Source organism: Hylobates moloch, unplaced genomic scaffold, assembly GCF_009828535.3.
Source record: "Hylobates moloch isolate HMO894 unplaced genomic scaffold, HMol_V3 SCAFFOLD_2, whole genome shotgun sequence".
NCBI classification, from domain to species: Eukaryota; Metazoa; Chordata; class Mammalia; order Primates; family Hylobatidae; genus Hylobates; species Hylobates moloch.
The window spans coordinates 13,116,221-13,139,353 of record NW_026652277.1 but is presented as its reverse complement, the minus strand read 5'-3'; the positions used below and the strand labels follow the sequence as shown (position 1 = coordinate 13,139,353).

The 23,133-nt window shown below is 39.7% G+C and overlaps 1 protein-coding gene across 7 annotated transcripts in view; it reads left to right on the top strand.

The window, feature by feature from the left end:
- Nucleotides 1-23,133, top strand: part of PRPF18 (pre-mRNA processing factor 18) — a 71,668-nt gene that overhangs the window by 44,598 nt on the left and 3,937 nt on the right. For all 7 annotated transcript variants that reach the window (XM_058431667.1, XM_058431682.1, XM_058431673.1 and 4 more), the window contains 6 exons: nucleotides 2,002-2,115; nucleotides 6,428-6,574; nucleotides 7,995-8,063; nucleotides 9,957-10,097; nucleotides 10,230-10,301; nucleotides 12,619-12,774. In XM_058431667.1, the coding sequence (XP_058287650.1) occupies nucleotides 2,002-2,115; nucleotides 6,428-6,574; nucleotides 7,995-8,063; nucleotides 9,957-10,097; nucleotides 10,230-10,301; nucleotides 12,619-12,774 (699 nt within the window). The remainder of the gene's footprint in view (nucleotides 1-2,001; nucleotides 2,116-6,427; nucleotides 6,575-7,994; nucleotides 8,064-9,956; nucleotides 10,098-10,229; nucleotides 10,302-12,618; nucleotides 12,775-23,133) is intronic.

Genomic DNA, 23,133 nt, shown 5'->3' with positions numbered 1-23,133 from the left:
TCAGTAGTCTCTTCCTGTTCTACGTCTGTAGTTGTGGATAGGACTGAATGTAAGTCACAGAAATACAGTGTCTAGATAAAAGTCTTATGTATTCTGTACTTCTCACAAGTTGACATGTTTGCAGTATTATTTTTTAGTTCTACATTACCACATGTTTACGACGGACATTGCACAAAAGGAAACTTTCAGGGGAATGATGACTGACTCTAGAAACCATCATATGAAGATGAGGTGAAGGAATTTAGAATACTGAGGCTGGAGAGAAGAATTACTAGAGATAGCTTTAAAAATCCAATGAAAGTAGCTCTGATCTTGGAAAATCGGAATATTCTCTGTAGTTTCATGAAGTGGAACTGGGATAAATGGGTAGAAATTTGAGGGAAGTAGATTTCAGTTTTGAGAAGCAAAACATATCTGTCCAAACAATGGGATGGGATGTTTCACGGAGAAATGTGATTCCTGCCGTTTGTCAGACAGGGACCTGACAAGGGTGTTTGTGAGGTCATTTCGGCATTGATTGGAGATAGTACTAGATGACCTCTTAAATTTCTATTTTAATCTCAAACTTCTGTTAATCCAGTGGGAGCCCTCCCAATGGATTTTAGGTGTGATGCTATTTATGCTCCCAGGTAAAGCTCTTGGTGTTTCTCATTATTGCTTTATTTAAAAAATTTGGGCTAGTATTTATTACATTTTCTGTTTCTTTCTTCCTTTTTAAAATGACATACATAGCATGTATATAAAGTGTATGAAACATATTAGGGCAATATATGTTACACATATATGAATAATTATAAAATAAATATTCACGTAACCATCACCCAAGTTTGGAAATAGATTTTCAGCATCTTAAAAGCTCCGCATATGCAGATTATAACTCCCTGTTTTCTGAGTGAGAAGTTTTTGGTTTGATGGTGGTATTACAATGCAAACTCTCCATTATGGTAATTATCAGCTGGCTTCAGATTTGATTTTCCTTCTCTCTATAAATGCGGTCATTCCCTCCCATCTTAGTGTTTTTCCTCTGTGTTCTGCTGCACAGGTTGGTCCTGTCGAAGCCGTGAGCTAAACGACCTAAACTTTATGGTTACTTAAGGTGTGATGATAACACAATATATCTGTTCATGGAAAATTAAAGAATAAACAGATTACTTTTTGCATCTACATTTCAAAACAAGTGTTTGATCACCAAAAATATGCTGACATAAGGGATTACTATTGTCTTTCCATTGTTTTTAAAAGAAGACTAAGAATAGTTATAATTATGTAAAATGAGGGCCACAAACATGCCCCTTTTCTTACAAAAAAGAATTTTTTTAAAATCTCACAATAAAAGAGTTGGTTTATATTAGGGGCTTTCTTTAGACTTGAATTGTAGAGTCATAGGTCTGACCACCTTCTAGGAGCTATTTGGTAATAAAATTAATAACAGTGACTTTTGAGTCAAAATAGATTTTTAAAGTACTTGATTTTCTCGTTGATTTGGAAACATCTTTGTTTAGCTTAATTGAAATGATCTCAGATATTCGAAGGATTTTATATTTTACACAGAGGCATGTATTTGGATAATTAGCTTTTATTAAACCCAGGCTTGGCTTTTAAGGTACAATATACAAATTGTTTTTGAGATGTTTAGTTTTTTCCTCTCTCAAAAGTTAAATAGCTGGGCACAGTAGCTCACGTCTGTAATCCCAGCACTTTGGGAGCCTGAGGCAGGCAGATCACAAGGGCAGGAGACTGAAACCATCCTGGCCAACATGGTGAAACCCCATCTCTACTAAAAATACAAAAGTTAGCTCGGGTGTGGTGGCACGTGCCTGTCGTCCCAGCTACTTGGGAGGCCGAGGCAGGAGAATCACTTGAACCTGGGAGGCGGAGCTTGCAGTGAGCCGAGATTGCATCACTGCACTCCAGCCTGGGCGACACAGTGAGACTGTCTCAAAAAAAAAAAAAAAAAAAAAAAAGTTAAATAATTTACTGGGTATCTGTTTCACTTTGTAGGTCATCAGAAGATTGAGAGAAAGAGGAGAACCAATTAGACTATTTGGAGAAACTGATTATGATGCTTTTCAACGTTTAAGGAAAATAGAGATCCTCACACCAGAAGTTAACAAGGTAAGAGGACAGAACAAAGCTAGAAAAATACCACTGTACTGCATTCACTAGAACAGAGTTTGACTAATTGCATTATTGTAGGCAACAATGGAAAAGTAAAGTGGGCAGATTATTGCCACTGAATGGAAGTTTTCATTAATTTTTTGAAAAGCACTCATCTTAAATATAACATTTAATGCATTTTGACAAATACATACAAGCATATAACCACTGCCCTTATAAAGAAATAGAACATTTTCGTCACCAAAGAAATTTCCCCAAGAGCATCAGGAGAATAGCGAATGGATGCTGGGCTTAATACCTGGGTGATGGGATGATCTGTTTAGTAAACCACCATGACACACATTTCACTATGTCACAAACCTGTTATCCTGCACCTGTACCCCTGAACTTAAAAGTTGAGACAAAAGAAAAAAAGGAAATTTCCCCAGTACCCCTTCTCAGCCAATCCTCATATTTCTCCTCGTCCCTTCCTGGGCAGCCACCATTTGAATTTTGTCATCATGGATTAATTTTGCTTGTTCTCGTATTTCATACAGATAGACTCATACGTTTTGTGTCTGGCTTCTTTTTCTCAGCATAACAGTTTTTAGGTTCATGCATGTTATTGCAGATACCACTGGTTTCCTTTTCATTTTCCAGTGATGCTCAGTTGTATGAATATATCAAACTTTGTTTCCAGCTTTGGGCTATTAGGAATAAAACTGCTGGCCGGGCACCGTGGCACATGCCTGTAATCCCAGCACTTTGGGAGTCCGAGGCGGGTGGATCACAAAGTCAAGAGATCGGGACCATCCTGGCCAACATGGTGAAACCCTGTCTCTACTAAAAATACAAAAATTAGCTGGGCATAGTGGCATATACCTGTAGTCCCAGCTACTCAGGAGGCTGAGGCAAGAGAATCACTTGAACCCAGGAGGCAGAGGTTGCAGTGAGCTGAGATTGTGCCACTGCACTCCAGCCTGGCGACAGAGCGAGACACCATCTCAAAAAACAAAAAACAAACCAAAAAAACTGCTGTGACCATTCTTATGCAGATCTTTTTTTGGAACTATGTTATTTTTCTTGGGTAAATGTGTCTCTTGGGGAGATACCTAGAAGTAGAATTGCTGGATAATAAGAGTAAGATGTATGCTTAACTTCATAAGAAATGCCAGTCATTTCCAAACCCCAGCATGTGGTATTGTTAGTCTTTTTAATTTTAACCATTCTCTTGTGTGTCTGGTAGTAGCTCTTTGTGGCTTTAATCACATTGCCTGATGACTAAAGATGAGGAGCATCTTTTCATAAACTTGTCTTCATTTGTCTAGTGTCTATTAAAGTCTTTCTTTCCTTATTTATTTATTTTTTTTGAGACAGAGTCTCAACTGTCACCTACGCTGGAATGCAGTGGCATAATCATGGCTCATGGCAGCCGCAACCTCCTGGGCTTAAGCAGTCCTCCCACCTCAGCCTCCCAAGTAGCTGGGATTACAGGCGCCTTTTGTTCATTTTAAAAATAAACTTGTCTTTTTGTTAATGGATTATAGGAATTCAGAAGTTCTTTGTCAGATACACGAATATTTTTTCTGACTATTTTCTTGTAGTTTATGGCTTACCTGTTCTCTTAATTGAATCTTTTGCTGAACAGAAGTTGTGTGTGTGTGTGTGTGTGTGTGTGTGTGTGTGTGTACGTATGTATGTACATACACACACAACGCTTTTCGAGATAGGGGTCTCACTCTCACCCAGGCTGGAGTTCAGCATGATCATGGCCCACTGCAGCCTCTAGCTCCTGGGCTTAAGCGATCTCCCACCTCAGGCTTCCAGGTAGCTGAGACCACAGGTGTGCACTACCATGCTCGGCTGATTTTTCAATTTTTGTAGAGATGGGGCCTCCTCATGTTGCACAGGCTGATCTTGAACTCCTCTACTCAAGGGATCCTCCTGCCTTGGCCTCCCAAAGTGCCCGGCCCAGAAGTTTTATATTTTGATGAAGTCCAATTTATCGGTTTTTCCTTCTGTGGTCATTGCTTTTTGTGTCCTGCTTAAGAAATCTTTGTCTATCCCAAGGTTTCAAATAGATATTCTTTATTTTCTTCTAGAAGCTTAATAGTATAGTTTTTGCTTTTACGTTTAAGGCTCTCCTCTTGTTTTATGGCTTAGCATATGGTTTATTCCACAGGCTCTCGAAAAGAGTATTGTTTTACTTTTATGATGCAGTTCTACAAATGTCAATGATGATAGTGTTGTTCAGATCTTCTGTGGCCTTGTTAACTTTTTATCTATTTGCTTTCTCAATTATTGAGAGACAGGTGTGGTTATCTATGACTATGTAACAGACTACTCCAAAACTTACTAGTGTTTGTCTATTTATTATAAAGGATTTATTATTACAAAATCTGTTTTTGGTGACTAACAAGCCACCCTGAAACCTGGTAGCTTAAGATAATTTATTATTGTCTTAATAATTACCAGTTCTGTGGTTTGATTGGGCTGGATTGAGCAGTATCTTGCTTGGGGTCTTTCTTGTGATTGCAGTCAGATGAAGGCTGCAGCTGAAGTCATCTGAGGCTGCCCCTGGACTGGTCTTCTAAGCCGATATCTTGCCCCTTTCCTGGCATCTTAGTTGGAATGGCAGGAACAGCTGGGGCTGGCCAGGCCCGCTCCCCGACCTGCTCCGTCTGCTAGCCTGGGCCATCTCACTGCTTTCTTTGTTGCCAAACTATTTTCCTGCTTCACTTCCCAGCATTGCCATTCCAGCCCCACAACACTAGCAGTTGCCTTCAGTCCTCTGTGTCTGTAATGATCATTTTTCCTTTGCTTGCGGTGTTTCTGTCTTGTATGCTCTGGTTGAAATCTTGTTTTTATACTTTCACATGCAATTCAGTGACCACATCTTTTCTTGGAATCTATTTTTGATCCCAGTCAGAATTAATTGCTTTCTTCTCCATGTGCCTATGAGTAAACCTTTGTTAGTGTACTTACTGTTTTTCGCTATTACTAGAGTTATGTGCATATTTATCTCTTCCTGGTGGGCAAAGGCTGTTTTACCTTTGTATGCCAAGTCTCTCGTGCCGTGCATCTAGAGGTTTTGAGGACAAAGCACAGGAGCACAAGGTCTGGATTCCATTCCTGGATTATGATAATCAATTATGTGACCGTTGGCAAGTCTTTTACTCTATTTGAGCCTCAGAATCCTCATTGGTATAACAGAGGCAGTGATATTTGGCTCACTGGGATGCACCGAGAATTCAATGAGGTGACCTCTGGGAACGCCTAGCGTCATACTTTATACACAGCAGGTGATCAGTCAGTGTTTGAGAAATTATAAGTGTTTTGAGTTGGATGTTTCTCTTCTGTGTTTATGAAGGGACAGGAGACAATGATAAGATGCTTTTCATGTAAGAAGGTTAGGAGTTAACATTGGTTGAATGTCCACTGTGCCCCAGTAACTGTTCAAAGCGCATTGTCCATTTCTTAGCTTACTTACGTGACTTGATGTTTGCGAGGTTCCGGAACAGCCGCATCACATAGTAACTGTTCACTGAAATAAAAAATAGCATCCTCATTACAGCCTTACGTAGTAGATGATGCCATTACTCCTATTCTGTAGGTGAGTCTACTGAGGCATACAGGGGTTAAGCAAGCTGTCGAAGAGCTGTTTAATAGTATGTGGCAAGGATTTGAACCCAGATAGCCTTCTCTCTCAACCATTACCCTATAGCCGCCTCACGGCCATGTTTCCTTGGCTCTTAAACCTTGCAGCTGATTCTCATTCATTTTTAGGAAGATGAGGCTTCCATTTTCATTAAATGGTCATGAACCATACGTGCATAAAATGCGAATTTGCTGGTTTGCTAGAAACATAGTTGAGAACCTGGGATATAGATGAGGCACCAATTTTATTACACTGACGTTTCTGAATGTTTTGGGAGTTCACAGTAGTTGAGGTTAGACATTGTAAATGAGCTGGGCAAACGGGTCGGGGACTCTAATGGAGACCTGCCACTTTCACTAAGCCTCATTAGAAAATTACAGCGTTGATGAAGATTCTTTCTTGGATTCGTCACTCACGTGTATTTTATTTTTCTGACCAGCAGACTGGCCATTGTTCATGCATTGGTTTAATTAAAATATGTCTGTAAGAATTAACTTTAAATGGACAGTAATGATAGTTGTATGATAAACTGATGTCATTTGAGCCCCTACTTTTGCTGAACTCTTCTTGTGGGGGAAAAAATAATTGCAGTTATTAATGAAAAATCAAAGGTGAAGCAACAAGTGTTCTTCCTTTCTTAACAGGTGTTCTTCCTTTTTGTACTTTTCTTAGGGATTGAGGAATGATTTGAAAGCAGCCTTGGATAAGATTGATCAGCAGTACCTCAATGAAATTGTCGGCGGTCAGGAGCCCGGAGAGGAAGACACACAGAATGATCTGAAAGTTCATGAGGAAAACACCACAATTGAAGAGTTAGAGGTAATCTCTACACCAAGCCTAGGACGTCCCTGGCACCCTTCTTTCCTCTGGAGCAGATGGCTGAGTCGGGCAGATTGTTGAGGGCAGAGCACACTGTTGTCCTTGGTCTTTTGTTTATTTATTCCTCGCATTTATTTATTTACTCCCCTTTTTCTCATCCTCCACTCACATTCCCCTACTTCCAGCCTCCAAAAGGAACCCATTCTAATATGTTGGATGTGCATCCTTCTGTTTGTTGGTGCTCTTGTGACCTGCAGTGTTTTGTAAGCATGTATTTTTGATTTACATAAATGATGTTATGCTGTGAAATTCTTTATTCTGTGTTTTACTTTTCTTTTTCTCAGTTAGCACTATGTTTTTAAGAGCCATTCTTGATGCTCTGTGTACATTGAATCCTTTACTTTTAATCGCTACATAGGATTCCATGTGTTATGCCATTCACTGCATTTGACTTTTTGTTCTCCAGTAATGATGGACAGCTAGATTGTTCCCAGCTCCCTCCTACCACAGACAGCTTCCTGATGAACAGTCTTGTGCATAAGCACGATGGCCTAACAAAGTGGGATTGTGGGATTTATATATGTATATTTAACTTGTCTAAGTACTGCCAAGTTACTCTCTGGAATGGCTGTCCTAGTCTACGCCCAGCAGTGTGAGGGTCTCCTGTCTTTCCAGCCCTGCTAATACTTGGCAATATCTTGCTGTCTCATTTTTGCCACAGTGCTGTGTGTGTGGAGTGTTAGTGTATAATCTTAATTAAAAAGCAATTTTGTATCATGTAAGTAGCATGTAAAATAAATATGGCTTAAAGTTCTTAATGCTTAAGGAAACATAAACTTATTTTTCTGTTTCCTTTAATTCCTGGCTCTTGCATGTGTAGCTTTCCCTCTGAATGAGGGAGGAGATGTCATTTTAATCCCCTGCCTCCTCCAATACCTGTCTATGGTCCCTAAATTTTACTAAAATAATTGGTATGGGCAACCAGTTGTGGGCCTTTTTTTTTTTTTCCTACTGGTGTATTTATTTATTTATTTATTTTTAAAAAACAGCTTTATTGAGATATTGACATACCGTACAGTTGACCGATTTAACATATACAAATCGGTGGTTTTTAGTATATTCACATGGTGGTGCAACCATCATCACAATCTAATTTTAGAACACTTTTGTTCCCCCAAAAAGAAATCTCACATTCATTACCCCCTCTTGACTTTTCATAAAGGATAACATGCTCTCCAAGTTTAAGTGGCAAATCCATATTTTTTGTTTTTGGTTTCTTATCTAGAAATTCCATCAGGTTTTTAAGTAAAAATTGAACAGCATATGTGACCAAGAGCCACGTTTAGACTGGTGTTGGTAATATATATGTTTAGTAGTTGCTCTGTATTAATGAACAGAAGCATTGTTTCTTTTTCTTCAGGCGCTGGGAGAGTCCTTAGGGAAAGGCGATGATCATAAAGACATGGACATCATCACCAAATTCCTGAAGGTGTGTGTCTTAGGCTAGGGGAGGAGGATGCCTTGGATCCTTATGAACTATTCTTATATTTTTGGATTACCAAGGGTTAAAGGCTGGAACGGGAAAACCTCAATACACATTTCTCGCACATACATGATGTTTATGATATCGCTATGCACTTGATATAGCAGTTAGTAAGAGAAAATGCATATTTACTTTTCTTGTGGCTTTTTTTTTTTTTTTTTTAAACAGAGTCTTGCTCTTGTCTCTCAAGCTGGGGTTAATGGTGTAATCTCAGCTCACTGCAACCTCCATCTCCCGGGTTCAAGTGATTCTCTTGCCTCAGCCTCCTGAGTAGCTGGGATTACAGGCACCCACCACCATGCTTGGCTAATTTTTGTATTTTTAGTAGAGATCGGGTTTCACCATGTTGGCCAGGCTAGTCTTGAACTCCTGACCTCAGGTGATCCACCCACCTCAGCCTCCCAAAGTGCTGGGATTACAGGCATGAGCCACTGCGCCTGGCCTACTTTTCTTGTGGCATATTTTTTAAAGCTGGCTCATTAATGTAAACACATAGAAAAGAGTCACAACAGCAGAATTAGTAAGAAGTTGGTAGAGTTTCTTATTTTTTTCTTGAGACAGAGTCTTGCTCTGTCGCCCAGGCTGGAATGCAGTGGCACAGTCTCGGCTCGCTGCAAGCGATTCTCCTGCCTCAGCCTCCTGAGTAGCACGCCACCACACCCGACTAGTTTTTATATATATATATATAAGTAGAGAATGGGTTTCACCACAGTGGCCAGGCTGATTTCTAGACACCTAAGAAGAAGGGGATGTACCTGTCTTTTTCTCCCAAATTTCTGGGATTTTAGGCCCCAGGCTGGAGTGCAGTGGTGTCATCATAGCTCGCTGTAACCTTCAAATCCTGGGCTCATCAACCTCCCGAGTAGTAGGGCCTGTACCACCACGCCCAGCCAATATTTTAGTTTTTTTGTAACCTTTCAGAGAGAGCTCATTTCTTCAGTTCTACAGACAGCTGCCTATTTTTGCTATGACTTGCTGATTCCAACCATCTTCTCAACATTTCTCTCTTTAGTGGTCTAGGTAGAGTATGAACAAATCCCAGATATTTTATTGTTTTTTCACAAACTGTGTTCAGACCAAGAGATTTACATGCAAGGAATGCTTTTTCTTGTGTGTACAGTTTAGATACAACATAATAGTCATCAAGATTCTGAATATATTGAGGATACAGCATGGAAGTAGATAGGGCATGGGAACTAGTATGAACTAGAATTTCCTCTTTGAGTGATGGCCTCTTCTTTTTTAGGATATGCATAGATGATGCCCCAGAGGAAAACATCCTCCTCAGCCTTCTCTGTTTCCTACTTCCAGAAAGGGTGCCCTTTATACAGTTAAACCCAAGGGGCACTGAGGTAGTTTTCTAGGAGTGGGGGTGGGGTGGGAATGCTGGGTCTTGGCTTCTTTATTTCTGTTTCTCCTTCCTCTCCTTTAGTCAGGTGCTTTCGTGGTTTTTAAACTTAATCGTGGTCTCTACAGCATATGTAGAAAGTATAGTTTTCTTGTAACTTGTTGAGTTTTATGTATATAATACAAATACAAGTTTATTTCCTGTCAAATAGTTAACTATGAAACTTGATAGTTGTTTTTTGAGGGAAGCAAATTATCTTGAGCCAGGAATAGATGTAGACTAGGGAAATTGGTGACTTGCCAAAGGTACTACTTCAAAGCATTATCATGACGAATAAACAGAACTAGCTTATTCTATATTATTTGGTGGCGTTTTAATCAAGACATTTACTTTAAGGATGATTGTATTCTGTTTTTGTGTGCTAGAGAGCATTTAGATTTACTGAACCACTGGGTGGCACTGTAGTCTAAATTTACCCATCCTTTCAACAGTTTCTTCTTGGCGTTTGGGCTAAAGAGTTGAATGCCAGAGAAGATTATGTGAAACGCAGTGTGCAGGGTAAACTGAACAGTGCGACCCAGAAACAGACCGAGTCCTACCTCAGACCACTTTTCAGAAAGCTACGGAAAAGGGTGAGGTTTCTTGGAAAATACTTTTTTTAACTGACTTTAAAAATACAGTATAAATTTAGAATAAATGCAGTCTGTTTTTTCACTATACATCTATACATAGTAGCTTCCAAAATTTCTTATTATTTTTTTCAGAATCTTCCTGCTGATATTAAAGAATCAATAACGGATATTATTAAATTCATGTTGCAGAGAGAATATGTGAAGGTACATTCCCATGCTGTTCTTTGAAGTTGTTAAGAGTATATCTAGGTTATGTACATAATATAATGTTCATTCGGGATAGGATTTTACATAGTAGATTTAAGAATAAATGTGAGATGGGTTAGTAGTAAAAAGCGTTTTATTTTCTATTGTATTTGCCAGCTTTACTGTTAGGCATTGAATAACAAACCTGACTAAGAAAATACAGACCTCATCTGTATGCTCTTGGTCATTTTTAAAATAGGCCTAAAGGTTCTTCAGAGCATGAACTGTATATAGGTAGTGTTCATTTTATGAATGGGATTGAATTTCAAAGTTTTGTAAATGGCTAATTATGTCTTGGAACAAATTTTCCCATAAAAACAATGTTGTATAGATGAGTTTCCCAGGATGGTTATAAAAGCCCCTTTAATCTGTAATATAGCTGAACTGTTGCATTGATGGTACAGTGAAATTTAACCACTCTTTGTAATTGTTTCTATGGGGAAATGGTTCAAGCAAGGCTTCCAGGACTCATCTCTCCCATTTCAGTTCTGCAGACCCGTGCAGGGGAAGACTCTTCTCCCTCGCCCCAATGTCTATACTCCTGAATGGGCTCTGGGAGGTGGCGGTGAGAGAAAGGGTGCTGGTGTTCAGGGCTCCCTGAGGTAGAGTTTAGACAGGGGTGAGAGGAGGACTGTCAGTTGGTACAGGGGAACAAGAAGGGAAGGGCCCAATGCACCAGTAGTGGCGATGAAGAGAGGGCAGAGTTTGAGGGAGGCTTCTTGTGGCCGTGCCTCCCAAGACACTAGGAGTAGAGCATTTCAGTGCAGCAACCCCAGTGCCAGTGCCAGAGCGGTAGGGAACTCGGAATGACATTCGTTATCCAGTGCTGTATCTGTATACTGACGTAACAAGAGACTGCTGGCATTCCTGAGTGACCGGATGATTTACGTGATTAGAGCCTTAGGCTAAAGAGGTTCCTGCAGTGATTTTACTCCTTTTAAGAGCCAGCCAGTTTTCTCAAAGAAAATATTTTTTTGCCTTACAGTTATAAATTTGTTTCTTAGTTTCTGTCAGTTGCATGATTCTTACTAAGGATGGTTGCATTGGCATGGATGGATAAGGTCACCATCACTGCAGGAAGAATGCACGTCACTGCCTGCTAGAATGGATGCCTTTCCTCTTACTGCTTTTTCTCGTGATCACATATCAGAACTAAGTGCAAGTGCAAGCTTATTTTGTATAAATTACAGAAAGAACCAAGAAGCTTTAATAACCTGTTTAGACAGTTTCTTTGGAATTTGGGGGAAACTAAATATTGGAATTTTTATCAGTTAAGGTCCAATGTTAAAATTTATACGCATGAAAATTAGTGATAAAAATGTACATATGCCCTTTTTAAATTAAGCTTTATAAAATCTGTTGAGCAGAGCAAGTTCAAATTTAGGGTAGAAAATGATCTTCCAGCTACCCTATCTGTAGTATCTGATTTAAAAAAATTAACTCTCCCTGTCAATCTCATAGGTGTCTGATTTTTTTAAATTAAAATCTCCTTGAGGCCTGGCTTTATAAGCTTCTCTTAACCCTTGAGGTCTTTTAGAATTTATTTGCTTTATGTTTTTCTTGTTCTTCCTCACAGCTAGCCATGCTTGGTTAGGAAAAAAAGCCATTTGTCTTCATCGGTTTCTATCTTCATTTTTTGTGGCTCTTTAAAGGTTCTTGGCAGGTAGGAGGTTGGGTGGGGGGCAAAGTGGAGCGATCTCATCCTTCAGCTATTCAACTGGAGGGCCAGTGTTTCCTCTCTGTTTACACATCTGTTAAAGACCCTGTGTGGTCGTCCGCACATACTGAGCCCCCACTGCCTTCAGAGAGCCACGATGCTGTGTAGGGAGTGGATATTGTTTAGGGTTGGACGATGAAAAACTACTTAGCCCCTGTCTTCTACATGACCCCCTGTAGAGAAGACTGGGTCTAAAGGAGACCAAAACTAGAATTTTCATCAGTGCATTGAAGTGCCTACTTGGTAATTCCAGATCTGCAACGTGTTAATTTCCAGCACACAAAGGCTGCAAAGGAATGTTTGCCTTTTTTTTTTTTTTTTACTCACAACCTAGCTTTGGTTTCTGTTTTTCTATGGACATTGGTGGTCCTGGGCAGGGCAGTCTGTTACCCTATATTTTAATCTGTTTTGTTTGAATAACAGTAATGGTAATATTTTCGATGTGCCCAAAAGGTGGATGAAAATTACATCATAAAGGGCTGTGAAAGACTTTCAATAAGAATTTGAGCCAGTACAACATTTTTGCCTTTCTGATTTCTTCTTACACTTTCCTTTCAGGCAAATGATGCTTATCTTCAGATGGCCATTGGAAATGCCCCTTGGCCCATCGGTGTCACTATGGTTGGTATCCATGCCAGAACTGGCAGAGAAAAGATTTTTTCCAAGCATGTTGCACATGTTTTAAATGACGAAACTCAGCGGAAATATATTCAGGTAAGCAGTTTGGAGAGCCGGGAATTGCCCTGGAAGTGAATATTCTCTAATTCCCAAAACTCTAAGTCTGGAAAGCAGGCAGAGAATTACAGCAAATAGAACATGGAGTGATAGGATGGAAGTCCCCTCTTGATAAGCACTGACACTGAAGCCACCTTCACTGAATAAAGTAAAAACCTTTCAACTTTCGTATATGTTGGAAGACAGGGTGAAGTATTGTGCTTTAATTACCTTAGCACTGAAATAAGATGATTGCAGTTTGCTTTTTTTTTTTTTTTAAGACATGTATTAGCACGTAAAAGTTGAGCTCATCAGAGAAATGTGGGAGTTTAGTGAAGAGCAACAAACAGTATTTTACAATAAATCCTGCTTTGTTGCTTTCAAGGTAAACCTAACATCTACTGGGTTCAAAATGTATGGAGAGTAAAGACTTGGCTTTAATGTACGTAGCATATAACAACACTTATTTAGTCGTGTGAATAGGTCTAAAGTGCTGATGGTTTGTTTTCTTCAAGTTATACATGCTTCACATAAACTTGTTTTTACTGTTGTTGGGCTAAACTTTTCTCCTTAGTGGGAAGAAAATCAACTATAATGTACTGTTTGCCAAATTGTCATAAATCCCAGATTGTGTCTGTAAAATGACTTGCTGGATGATAGTTCTAAAACTTGACAGTGATACTCCGGAAGTTTACTTAAAATTTGAAGTTCACTTAAAATGCATAAAGTGCTTTCAGATTTTGTGCCAGAGAACAGTCATTACCATATTCATGAATTATCTTTTTATTTCACTTCCAAGTGCTGAATGTTAATTCGTGTCATGCTTTATGCCTTAGTCACATATAATAGCTTTTTAAAATATGATTTCAATCGGACTCCCTCATGTGAACTGTATACAGAGTTCAGATATACTTCTGGAAATTCAAACACATTTCCATTTTTTAATAACCACCAGTGAGTGTATTAAAGGCAGAAGCTTTTAACTGGAAAAAAAAAAAAAGTTGCTTAGCTTTAACAATAGAAAACAGGTTCCAAAGATTAAATTTGCTAATTGTGTTCATCTATACTGTGGCCAAAGTTCATATGATTAAATCAATTGTCTGAAAGACAGCATTTCTTATAAACAGTGATGTGATTTTCACCTCCCCAAGGCGTGATTTTTTTTTTAAGTATACCTAGCATTTATTCAAGAATTCTGGTTTATTTTGGAGGCTGTGTAATGACCTGTCCTTACTCCATTGTTCTTCCTTTTTAACTGTTCTCTTCCCATTAAAAAAAATTCTTCTTTTGTCCACTAGGTGATTAGGGAAAATTGGTGAGCATACTGTATCTGAAATTTAGCTAGGTGTTTGATGTAGACCCAATGGCATTCTTGTGGATAGGGCAAATCAGGTGGGACTCATAGCTCATTGAGAGAGGGAAGCCATGGAGCATTAAATAATGGACTCATGTCTCTTAGGGTAGATGCTAGAGATGTATGTCAGGGGCCTTAGGGACCTCATTGCTGTCCTGTTGAACCTTTTAATGACTGACTTGGATGACTATACCAAAGGATGGGTTTATCAGGTTTGCAGACAGCAAGAAACTAGAAGGAATGGAGTGTATGTTAAGGTGGAAAAGAAACTGCTATTCTAGAAGTTCTTGACAGACTAGAGAGAAGGGCAGAGTCTAAAAATACAATATTTGGGAAGGAAGGCTTACCATAAGAAAATTGGATCCGTATACCCATTTGCTTAAGCTTTTAATTTGGGCAGTGGATGTAAAAAAGAATTAGAGGCTGAGCATGGTGGCTCACACCTGTAATCCCAACACTTCGAGAGGCTGTGGCGGGAAGATTGCCTGAGGCCAGGAGTTTAAGACTAGCCTGGGCAACATAGCGAGACCCCATTTCTACAAAAAATAAAAACTAGCCAGGCGTGGTTGTGTGTGCCTGTAGTCCTAGCTACTCGAGAGGTTGAGGCAGGAGGATCTCTTCAGCCTGGGAGTTCAAGGTTGCAGTGATTTGTGATTGCATCACTGCACTTCAGACAGAGCAAGACCCTGTCAAAAAAAAAAAAAAAGAATTTAGTGGACTAAATTTAGTGTAATAAAATTGGTAGTATGGTATGCCACCTAATAACTTAGTGTAGTTTCTCCAGTACAAGAACATAGTTCAGTGTTGTACCCCTAGAATCTAGAACAATATCTGACTCATGGTGGGTGCTTAATAAATATTTGCTACTTAAATGAATTCATGAGAGAGCAAGAGAGGTGATAATAATTGTTCTTTTTCTAGTCCTCGAGAAAGGAGACTCTTGGTGAGAATCTGGTCAAGAGTTCTAGATCAGCGGTCCCTGACATCTTTAGTGCCAGGGACTGGTTTCATGGAAGACAATTTTTCCACGGATCGGGGAGGTCAGGGGGATGGTTTCAGGATGAAACTGTTCCACCTCAGATCATCAGGTGTTAGTAAGGAGCATGCAACCTCTATCCCTCACATGTGCTGTTCACAATAGGGTTTGCGCTCCTGTGAGAATCTAATGCCACACAGATCTGACAGGAGGCAGAGCTCAGGTGCTAATTCTCTTGCCCTCTGCTCAACTTTTGCTGTGTGGCCCATTTCCTGACCAGCCATGGACTAGTGCTGGCTTGTGGCCCAGGGACTGGGGGCTTCCTGCTATAGAAAATGGCAGAACTTTCTGATGGAAGAGGATTAAACTTGTTTTATACAATTGGACAGATTTTTAGTCAGTGTAAGACAAAGCTTTTTCAGAAAACGTTTTTATTTTGAAATATAGACTCACAAGAAGTTGCAAAAAATAGTAAGAAGCTTTTTAATAGGCAGAATTGTCCCAAGGTAGGAGATGGAGGAAGACACCCACCTCTTGATGTCTGGAGGCATAAAACATTGCCCTTTTTGGCCCTTCTGGCCAGATTCCTGTCATTCTTTTCTGCCATTTTCCCTAGAGGCCATTGCTTAAACCTCGTTTCAACTCATGTGCCCAAGAGTCACTAAGATAACGAGTGAGCTGAGGGTTAAATCTCTGGCCTCTGTCTGTCTTCCACTTTCCTACTCCTTATGTAGGTGCAACTAGAAGCTGCATTTCATTTTCCTTTCACCTGTGCTGTAAGAGAAATGAACAATGCAGAAGCAATACTGAGTGTCAGTGATGCTTGGCTTCTCTGTTGATGAATTCACTTGAGCTGATTGTTACCTTGTAGGAATATGGTTCCAATGTTGCTGGATCTTCCATTTATTTTTTTAATGAGAAGGAAAATCTTGGTTTTTGAAAAAAAAAAATTCTCCTATTTTTAAACGTTGGCATCAAATAAAAAAATTAACATTGTGTAAGGCTAAACAGAATGCCAGTTTGTGATCTGTGTCTTAAACCCATAGTGTAACTCAAGCAGAAGAATGTGGCCACCCTATGTTAGAGTTTTGTGAAATTCTTGGTTACAGTTTACTGAGTAATTTACTAAGCTGTCTAAAGAATGTTCCTCTTGTTACTTTGGTATCTGGATGAGATTAATTTGAATTCTCCTAAAAAAAAGACAATTTATTATGTGAAGTTTAAGTCAAGGGTTGGCAAAATTTTTCTTAAAGGATCAGATAGTAAATATCTTGGGCTTTGTACTTCTTGCCATCTCTAGCTACTCACCCATGCAGCTAAGGCACAAAAGCAGCCAGTGGCTGTGTTCCAGAAAACCATGTAGAAAAGAGGCAAGTGGGCTGAGAACCACAGTTTGCTGCCCTGTAGTAAATGTATGAACGAACCCAAAACCTTTTTTACACTAAGCTATTGGCTGAGGAGGTAATTATGAAAATCATTTAATAATTATTTCTTTTTAAATTGTAGTATAAAATGCCTCAACAAACATTGTAGTGCCCGAAGTCTGCTACCTTAATGGTATAGCCCAATGATTCTTGATACATGTCATGTATATCAAGCTATAAAACAAGATCTGGAGTTAGAACACTTCCAGCAGGTTCCTTCATGCCTGTTCCCAGCCTGAATCCTCCTGCTCCTATCAGAAGCAACCATTATTCTAACATGTACCATTATTGGTTAGTTTTGCCTGTTCTTGAGCATCATGTAAATGGAAACTTGCAATGTGTGAGATAATTATTTTTTTATTTAGAAATACTGGTGAAAAATATGTCTTATGAAATATGATAGAAAATAATTCAAGGGGCTGTTTGACTGGAACATAGATTTCATCTTTTGGTTTTATGCAAACCTCTGTAGAACTTAAACAATGAAAGTTACTTGAAGTGTTCTATTTCTCACAAAAATTAAATGTACCGCAAGGAGGGTTCTCTCCAGGCAGATCAAAGGAAAGTTCTATAGCTTACTAGCTTGCTTCAAGTCCAGGGTTAGGTAGAAATTGGTGGCAGTAGCTTTAAGGTCTTTGTTCATTCTTCCAAATAGAGATGTAACCACTGGCCTGGACTTTGGGTAAAGCTTCTTTTACATAGATTATAGGAAGCTCTGGATTATTTAGAAACTTTCTAATTCAGTCATTCCCAGATAGCTCTTGAAAAAGTTCACATCTTGGGCATTCTTTATTTGTCAAAAATAAGGGAAGGAAGGTAGACAGGAGAAAAAGATGAGGTGAAATGCACGTCAAAGAGCTGTTGCCCTACCAGAGCTACTCTTATCCTTCCTCACTGTGTTCCCTCCAAACGTGACTTTACCAGCGACACTGGTAGGCACCCTTGCCCTGTGGCTTCTGACTGGAGCAGGTGATGAGAGGGACTGGAAGGTGTTTTGTAGGTTGGAGAAGAATGAATTTAGGATATTGATTTTCCCAACTTGCTCCCTGGAGGGGCCCCTAGGGTGACTGCATCCCTCTGCCCAAGGCTGTCCCTTCTCTCGGGCGGCTGTCTCCATACAGCTACCCTCCCTAGGTTCCAGTGGCCACTCTCCTCCTTTGCCTTCAGAATTCGGGCTAGCCACAGCTTCCCAGGATTGCCAGCGCTAGGATGCTTTACTGTGTCTTGTTGGTCCTAAGTCTAGCCCACTCCTTTGTAACATCCCCGAAACTACTATCATCACATTATCCAGTTTGACTGCTGGCATCCTCCTCGATACGTATAGATGAATTGATCTATGCACTGTGTTACAGATTCCTTTGGAGGTTAGAAGATTAAGGAATAATAAATAATTTCCGTTAAGCTTTTGCTATTACAAAAGGTAAATATCCTATAATATTATTCTCTGGCAAGTTGTTTTCAGTAAGCTTAAGTTTATAAATTTCCTGGTAAAGACATCATCCCAATATTTTATGCCAATTATTTCAATCCGTGTTTCAGGTTTTGGCAAAGTTCATCTATACTAGCATTTGCCAAATTTATCTGTCCATGGAACATTTGTGAGTTTGTAATGTGTTCACATATTACCAAAACTGGTATAACAGAAACATTCATGACTGCAATAAGTGATCACAGCTTGATCTGTATGTTGCACACACAGTATCATAGCTGTTGGTAAATGCTCCCATGCCTTAGTGCTCTAATGTATGTCACACACTTGTGGGTCGAGTGGCTTCATGCCACAGCCTGGATTCTGGGCTACGGTAAGCTGTTTCCTAAAGGCAAGTTGTTGCATGATGATAGCTGTCTACCCCCTTAATCTTCCTGGCATATTAAAAGAGTACATTTTTAGAGAAAAACACTGCTAGTATTTATGTTTTACATAGTAATACCTTTTAATGTCATAGAACACTAGCGTGGTTTGGAAACAGATTTGGGGGAATGCTGATCTAAATTGGGCCATGCTGCTTTCTAGCTGGCAGCTTAGTTGATGGTAAAGAGGCATTTTACTGTAGGGTATTAAATCTTACATTTCTCAACCACATGGTTGGAAAAAAAGCCAGACCAGTCTCTATTGTGAAAGCCTGGTACTCACATAAATGAAATATTCCCTCAAATTAGTCATTTGGAGTACATTTTTACTTAATTTTTGAGTTGTTTGTAATTTGGTGTAACTTTCTGTGAAATAAACCCTTGCACTGGAAACTTCTTCTTGTATAGAAAACAAAAATACAGAGAAGTAGAAAGAGCAGCAGAGTCTGTTTCTTACCATAAACTACGTGGGCAGTTTGAGTTAGTCTGAAGCTGTTTTCTTTAGTTTTTTGATAAGTCCTCCAGATACTGAAGTTTTTGTATGTTTAATACTTACAGTGAGCTTCTTATTAGAACCAGCATGCAGTTGCCCTTATCTGTCGTCATCCCAAGTGGCTGAACCCAGATCAGTAATTTAAAAGTCTAGAATGGGTTGTATGGGTGAATTCAATTTTAACAATATATTTGTGTGAAAAGAGTTCCCATAGGCCAGGCACGGTGGCTCACGCCTGTAATCCCAGCACTTTGGGAGGCCAAGGCGGGCAGATCACGAGGTCAGGAGATCGAGACCATCCTGGCTAACATGGCGAAACCCCGTCTCTACTAAAAAAAATACAAAAAATTAGCTGGGCGTGGTGGCAGGCACCTGTAGTCTCAGCTACTTGGGAGACTGAGGCAGGAGAATGGCATGAACCCTGGAGGCAGAGGTTGCAGTGAGCCGAGATTGCACTGCTGCACTCCAGCCTGGGTGACAGTGCGAGACTCTGTCTCAAAAAATGAAAAAAAAAAAAAAAAAAAATGTTCCCATAGACAGTGTTTGAAGTCTTGGCCTTTTAATGTATGACTACAGATGTTAGTTGAAATGAGAGAAATGTACTTACTAAGTACACATTTTTTGAACATCACATTTCAGGTCAAATGAGCATTCCTATAGCATGAAGTTAGGATTCATTTTTAACTTAAGTATTGCATATTAATGCATTACTATATTAGAACTTTTGCAGTTTATGACAGAATTTTAAATAGCTGGGTGGAAAATGTCACTCATCTTGTTTTTTTATTCTTCACGTTCTTAGGATATACCACTAAATGGATCTGTGCTTTCCTCTTTAAGTCTTTGTCTCATAGTGTAGACTAGCAAAAGGTACAGAAATAATTGATTTAACAAAATCTCTTTATACTTAAATATAAAGATTACTTATAAACAAAATATCTTCCTCAAGTTCTAATGACATATTAAAGAGGCAAATCAAGGCAAAGAATTGTGATTGTAGTGTGGTTTGGTTTGGTTTAAATAGTTTTTGTTTTCTGCAATAATAAATTGCTAATCTTTTTAGTGGATGCAGGTTGGTTGTTTTAATGGTTTATTGATTTCTCTGGGTATAAAGAACTTTAATTATCCAGGATATATCCTATATCATGCTATGATACACCAAACTATATCTGTATCTGATATTTGTATATCATATCTGGAACATTCTGTATTACTTCCATTTAGACTTAAAAATTGTGACATATGTAACATAAAATTTACCATCTTAATCATTTTTATGTGTACAGTTCACGAATTAGATATTTATTTATTTCAGACAGGGTCTCATTCTGTCGTCCAGGCTGGAATGCAGTGGCACGATCTTGGCTCACTGTAACTTCCACCCCCCAGGTTCAAACACTTGTCATGCCTCAGCCTCCTCAGTAGCTGGGTGTGTGCCACCATGCCTGGCTAATTTTTTTGTATTTTCGTAGGGACAGGGTTTTGCCATGTTGGCCAGGCTGGTCTCGAACTCTTGACCTCAAGTGATCTGCCTGCCTTGGCCTCCCAGAGTGCTGGGATTACAGGCATGAGCCACCGCACCTGGCCTCACCAATTAGACTTTTAAATGCAGAACATTTTCCTATAAACACGTTGATATTTGAAAAAACGAATATAGCTAAATATTGTATGGGAGGCAGTCATTAAGGAACCAATCAGTTCCCACTGTAGAAACTAGAAAAGCTGGGGACATGGGGGATATTAGGCACTTCTGAAAGGCCAGGCCATTGGGGAAGGCTGAAAAGAAGGAGTGGTTGAGAATTAGGATAAGTAGTCCAGAGGTTCCCTGCCCAAGTGGGGCTCCCCGCCCTCCTCCCACTCTAGCAGAAAATCGGGTTGCTTTTGGATGGATATGTACTGCTCAGGAAGGGTAAGGTATCATACTGAAAACAGGAAAATTAAGTGGAATATATAATACTGACAAGTGAGACCTTTAATTCCTGGATTCCTCTGATGCTGGCAGCCAGGGTTTCACCCCTCAGTCAGTTGGAGGATTCTGCTCTGTGAAACTGACCCAAGAAAAAGGATCTAAGTTACTAACACTTAAGTGTTCCTTCAGTGAAAAAACCAGCTTGCTGCCCTGTCATCTGAAAATGCAGTCCTATGGGCAAGCCCCACCTATTCAGGGAGTTTTTCCATTCAGCTCTGTAGTGCGTTACTCCTCAGCATGAATGTTCACCTAAGATTCATCAGACATTTGGAGAAAGTCTCCAACATGAAAACAGAGACCAAAACACACACACAGAAAAAAAGACCTTCAGAGAAACAGAATTATAGTATAGAGAACAGAAAAAAATTTCAATGAGAATGATAATTAATATCCTTAGAGGCCAAGCGTGGTGGCTCATGCCTGTAATCCCACCACTTTAGGAGGCTGAGGTGGGAGGGGTGCTTGAGACCAGGAGTTCTAGACCAGCCTGGGCAAAATAGATCCCTTCTCTACAAAAAATAAAAAAGTTAGCTGGACGTGGTGGTGCATGCCTGTAGTCTCAGCTATTCAGGAGGCTGAGGTAAGAGGATTGCTTGAGCCCAGGAGTTTGAGGCTGCAGTGAGCTAGGATCGTGCCACTGCACTCCAGGCTGGGTAACGGAGTGAGGCCGGTCTGAAAACAAAACAAACAAACAAATTCTTAGGTAACGTTGTAGCCAAGAAATAAGAACATTAGGCTACAAAAAAGTTTCAGAATCAAAATGAACTCTTAAAAATTAGCAAAAATTTAAATCAGCAAAAATTTAATAATTACATTAGTGTGTTAGAAGATAAAGTTGAAATATGAAAAGCAGGAAAGGTAAGAAAATGAGAGTCAGTCTATAACATTTATAGCCATTACAACAGAAAAGGGAAGATAGGAAATAAAGAATTAATGCAAGAAAACATCCCAGACCTGAAGGACATGAGTTTGTAGAATAAAAAGAATTCACTTAACACAGAGCAAATGAATAGGAAGAGTTCACATCAAGGCACAAAAGAATGCAGTGTTGGAAGGCCAAGGCTAAAGAGAAGATTTCAAAGACTTCAGAGAAAAGGTCACTTACAAAGGTGCAGGAATTAAATGCTGTCATACTTCTCACTAATAGCCCTAGAAGGTAGAAGACAGTAGAGCAGTACCTTTGCAATAGCTAGGGAAATAATGTCCAACTCAGAATTCTCTTCCTTTGTGAGCCATCAAGTGAAGGGTAAATATAGGGTAATGACATCTCCCATGCACACGTTCTCTGTAGTCATTATCGTCATAGCTGACACTTATGCAGTGCTTACTCTGCTTCCCTTCAGCACTTGAAAGCAACAATATGAGATGGACACTCACATTTCCCTGTTTTGTAAGTGGGGAAGCAGGCGTAGAGAAGTGAGTTCTCAAGGTCACATGGCTCGTCAGTGGTAGAATTGGGATTGGAATGTGGGCAGTCTTGACTCTACCTGAGGATGTCCTCCACCCAAACAAAAAGATCCAAGAGCTGAGATCCAGCACAGAGCAAGGGCAGAGGAATCCCCAGGCTGGAGGTGCAGGGATGTCATGCTCCAGGATGGTAGCAGTACAAGTGGGTCCAAGTTAGAGTAGATGGATGAAGGACTCCAGGAAGAAATGGAAGAGCTTATATTCCTTGGTGTGTCTGATCAAATCCCGAGTGATGTTTGGGCGTGCAAGGGTAGTCTCATGTTGGAGAATGGATTAGAAAAACAAAACAAAAAGAGGAAAAAAACTTATGAGAGGCCATCATCATAATATGTTATGTGGGTTTGCTTTGAATGATACTTATGTAGCCTTTATAAGGAAAACCCTGAATATTGATTTCACTGAAAATGTGGTTTGGGGAGGATGGGGGAGAAAGTGCTTTTTAGGCGTGTGCGTGCATATGTGGGGCCAGTGGACAGTGGTGTAAGAGTGAGATATCCTCTGCTTCATAGTAGGAAGTCAGGAGATATCACTAGTATCCGTGGTGGAAAAACCAAGCGCTGTCAGTATAGTATTTAGAAATATGGCAATAAATGCCAGAGGAAACACTTAAAACGTTTGAAAAGGGGTGCCTCTGGAGAGCTGGAATTAGGATTTGGAAAGAGTGAGGTGGTGGACTGCTATTATTTGATACAAGAATTGTGTGATTCCCCGCCCCCCCCCCCCAACAACATACACACAAAGCCCGGAATTATCCTTTGCTTTTTTCTTCCTGTCACAACCCATATCCTATCCATGTCAAAGCTTGATGGTTCTATATTCAAAATA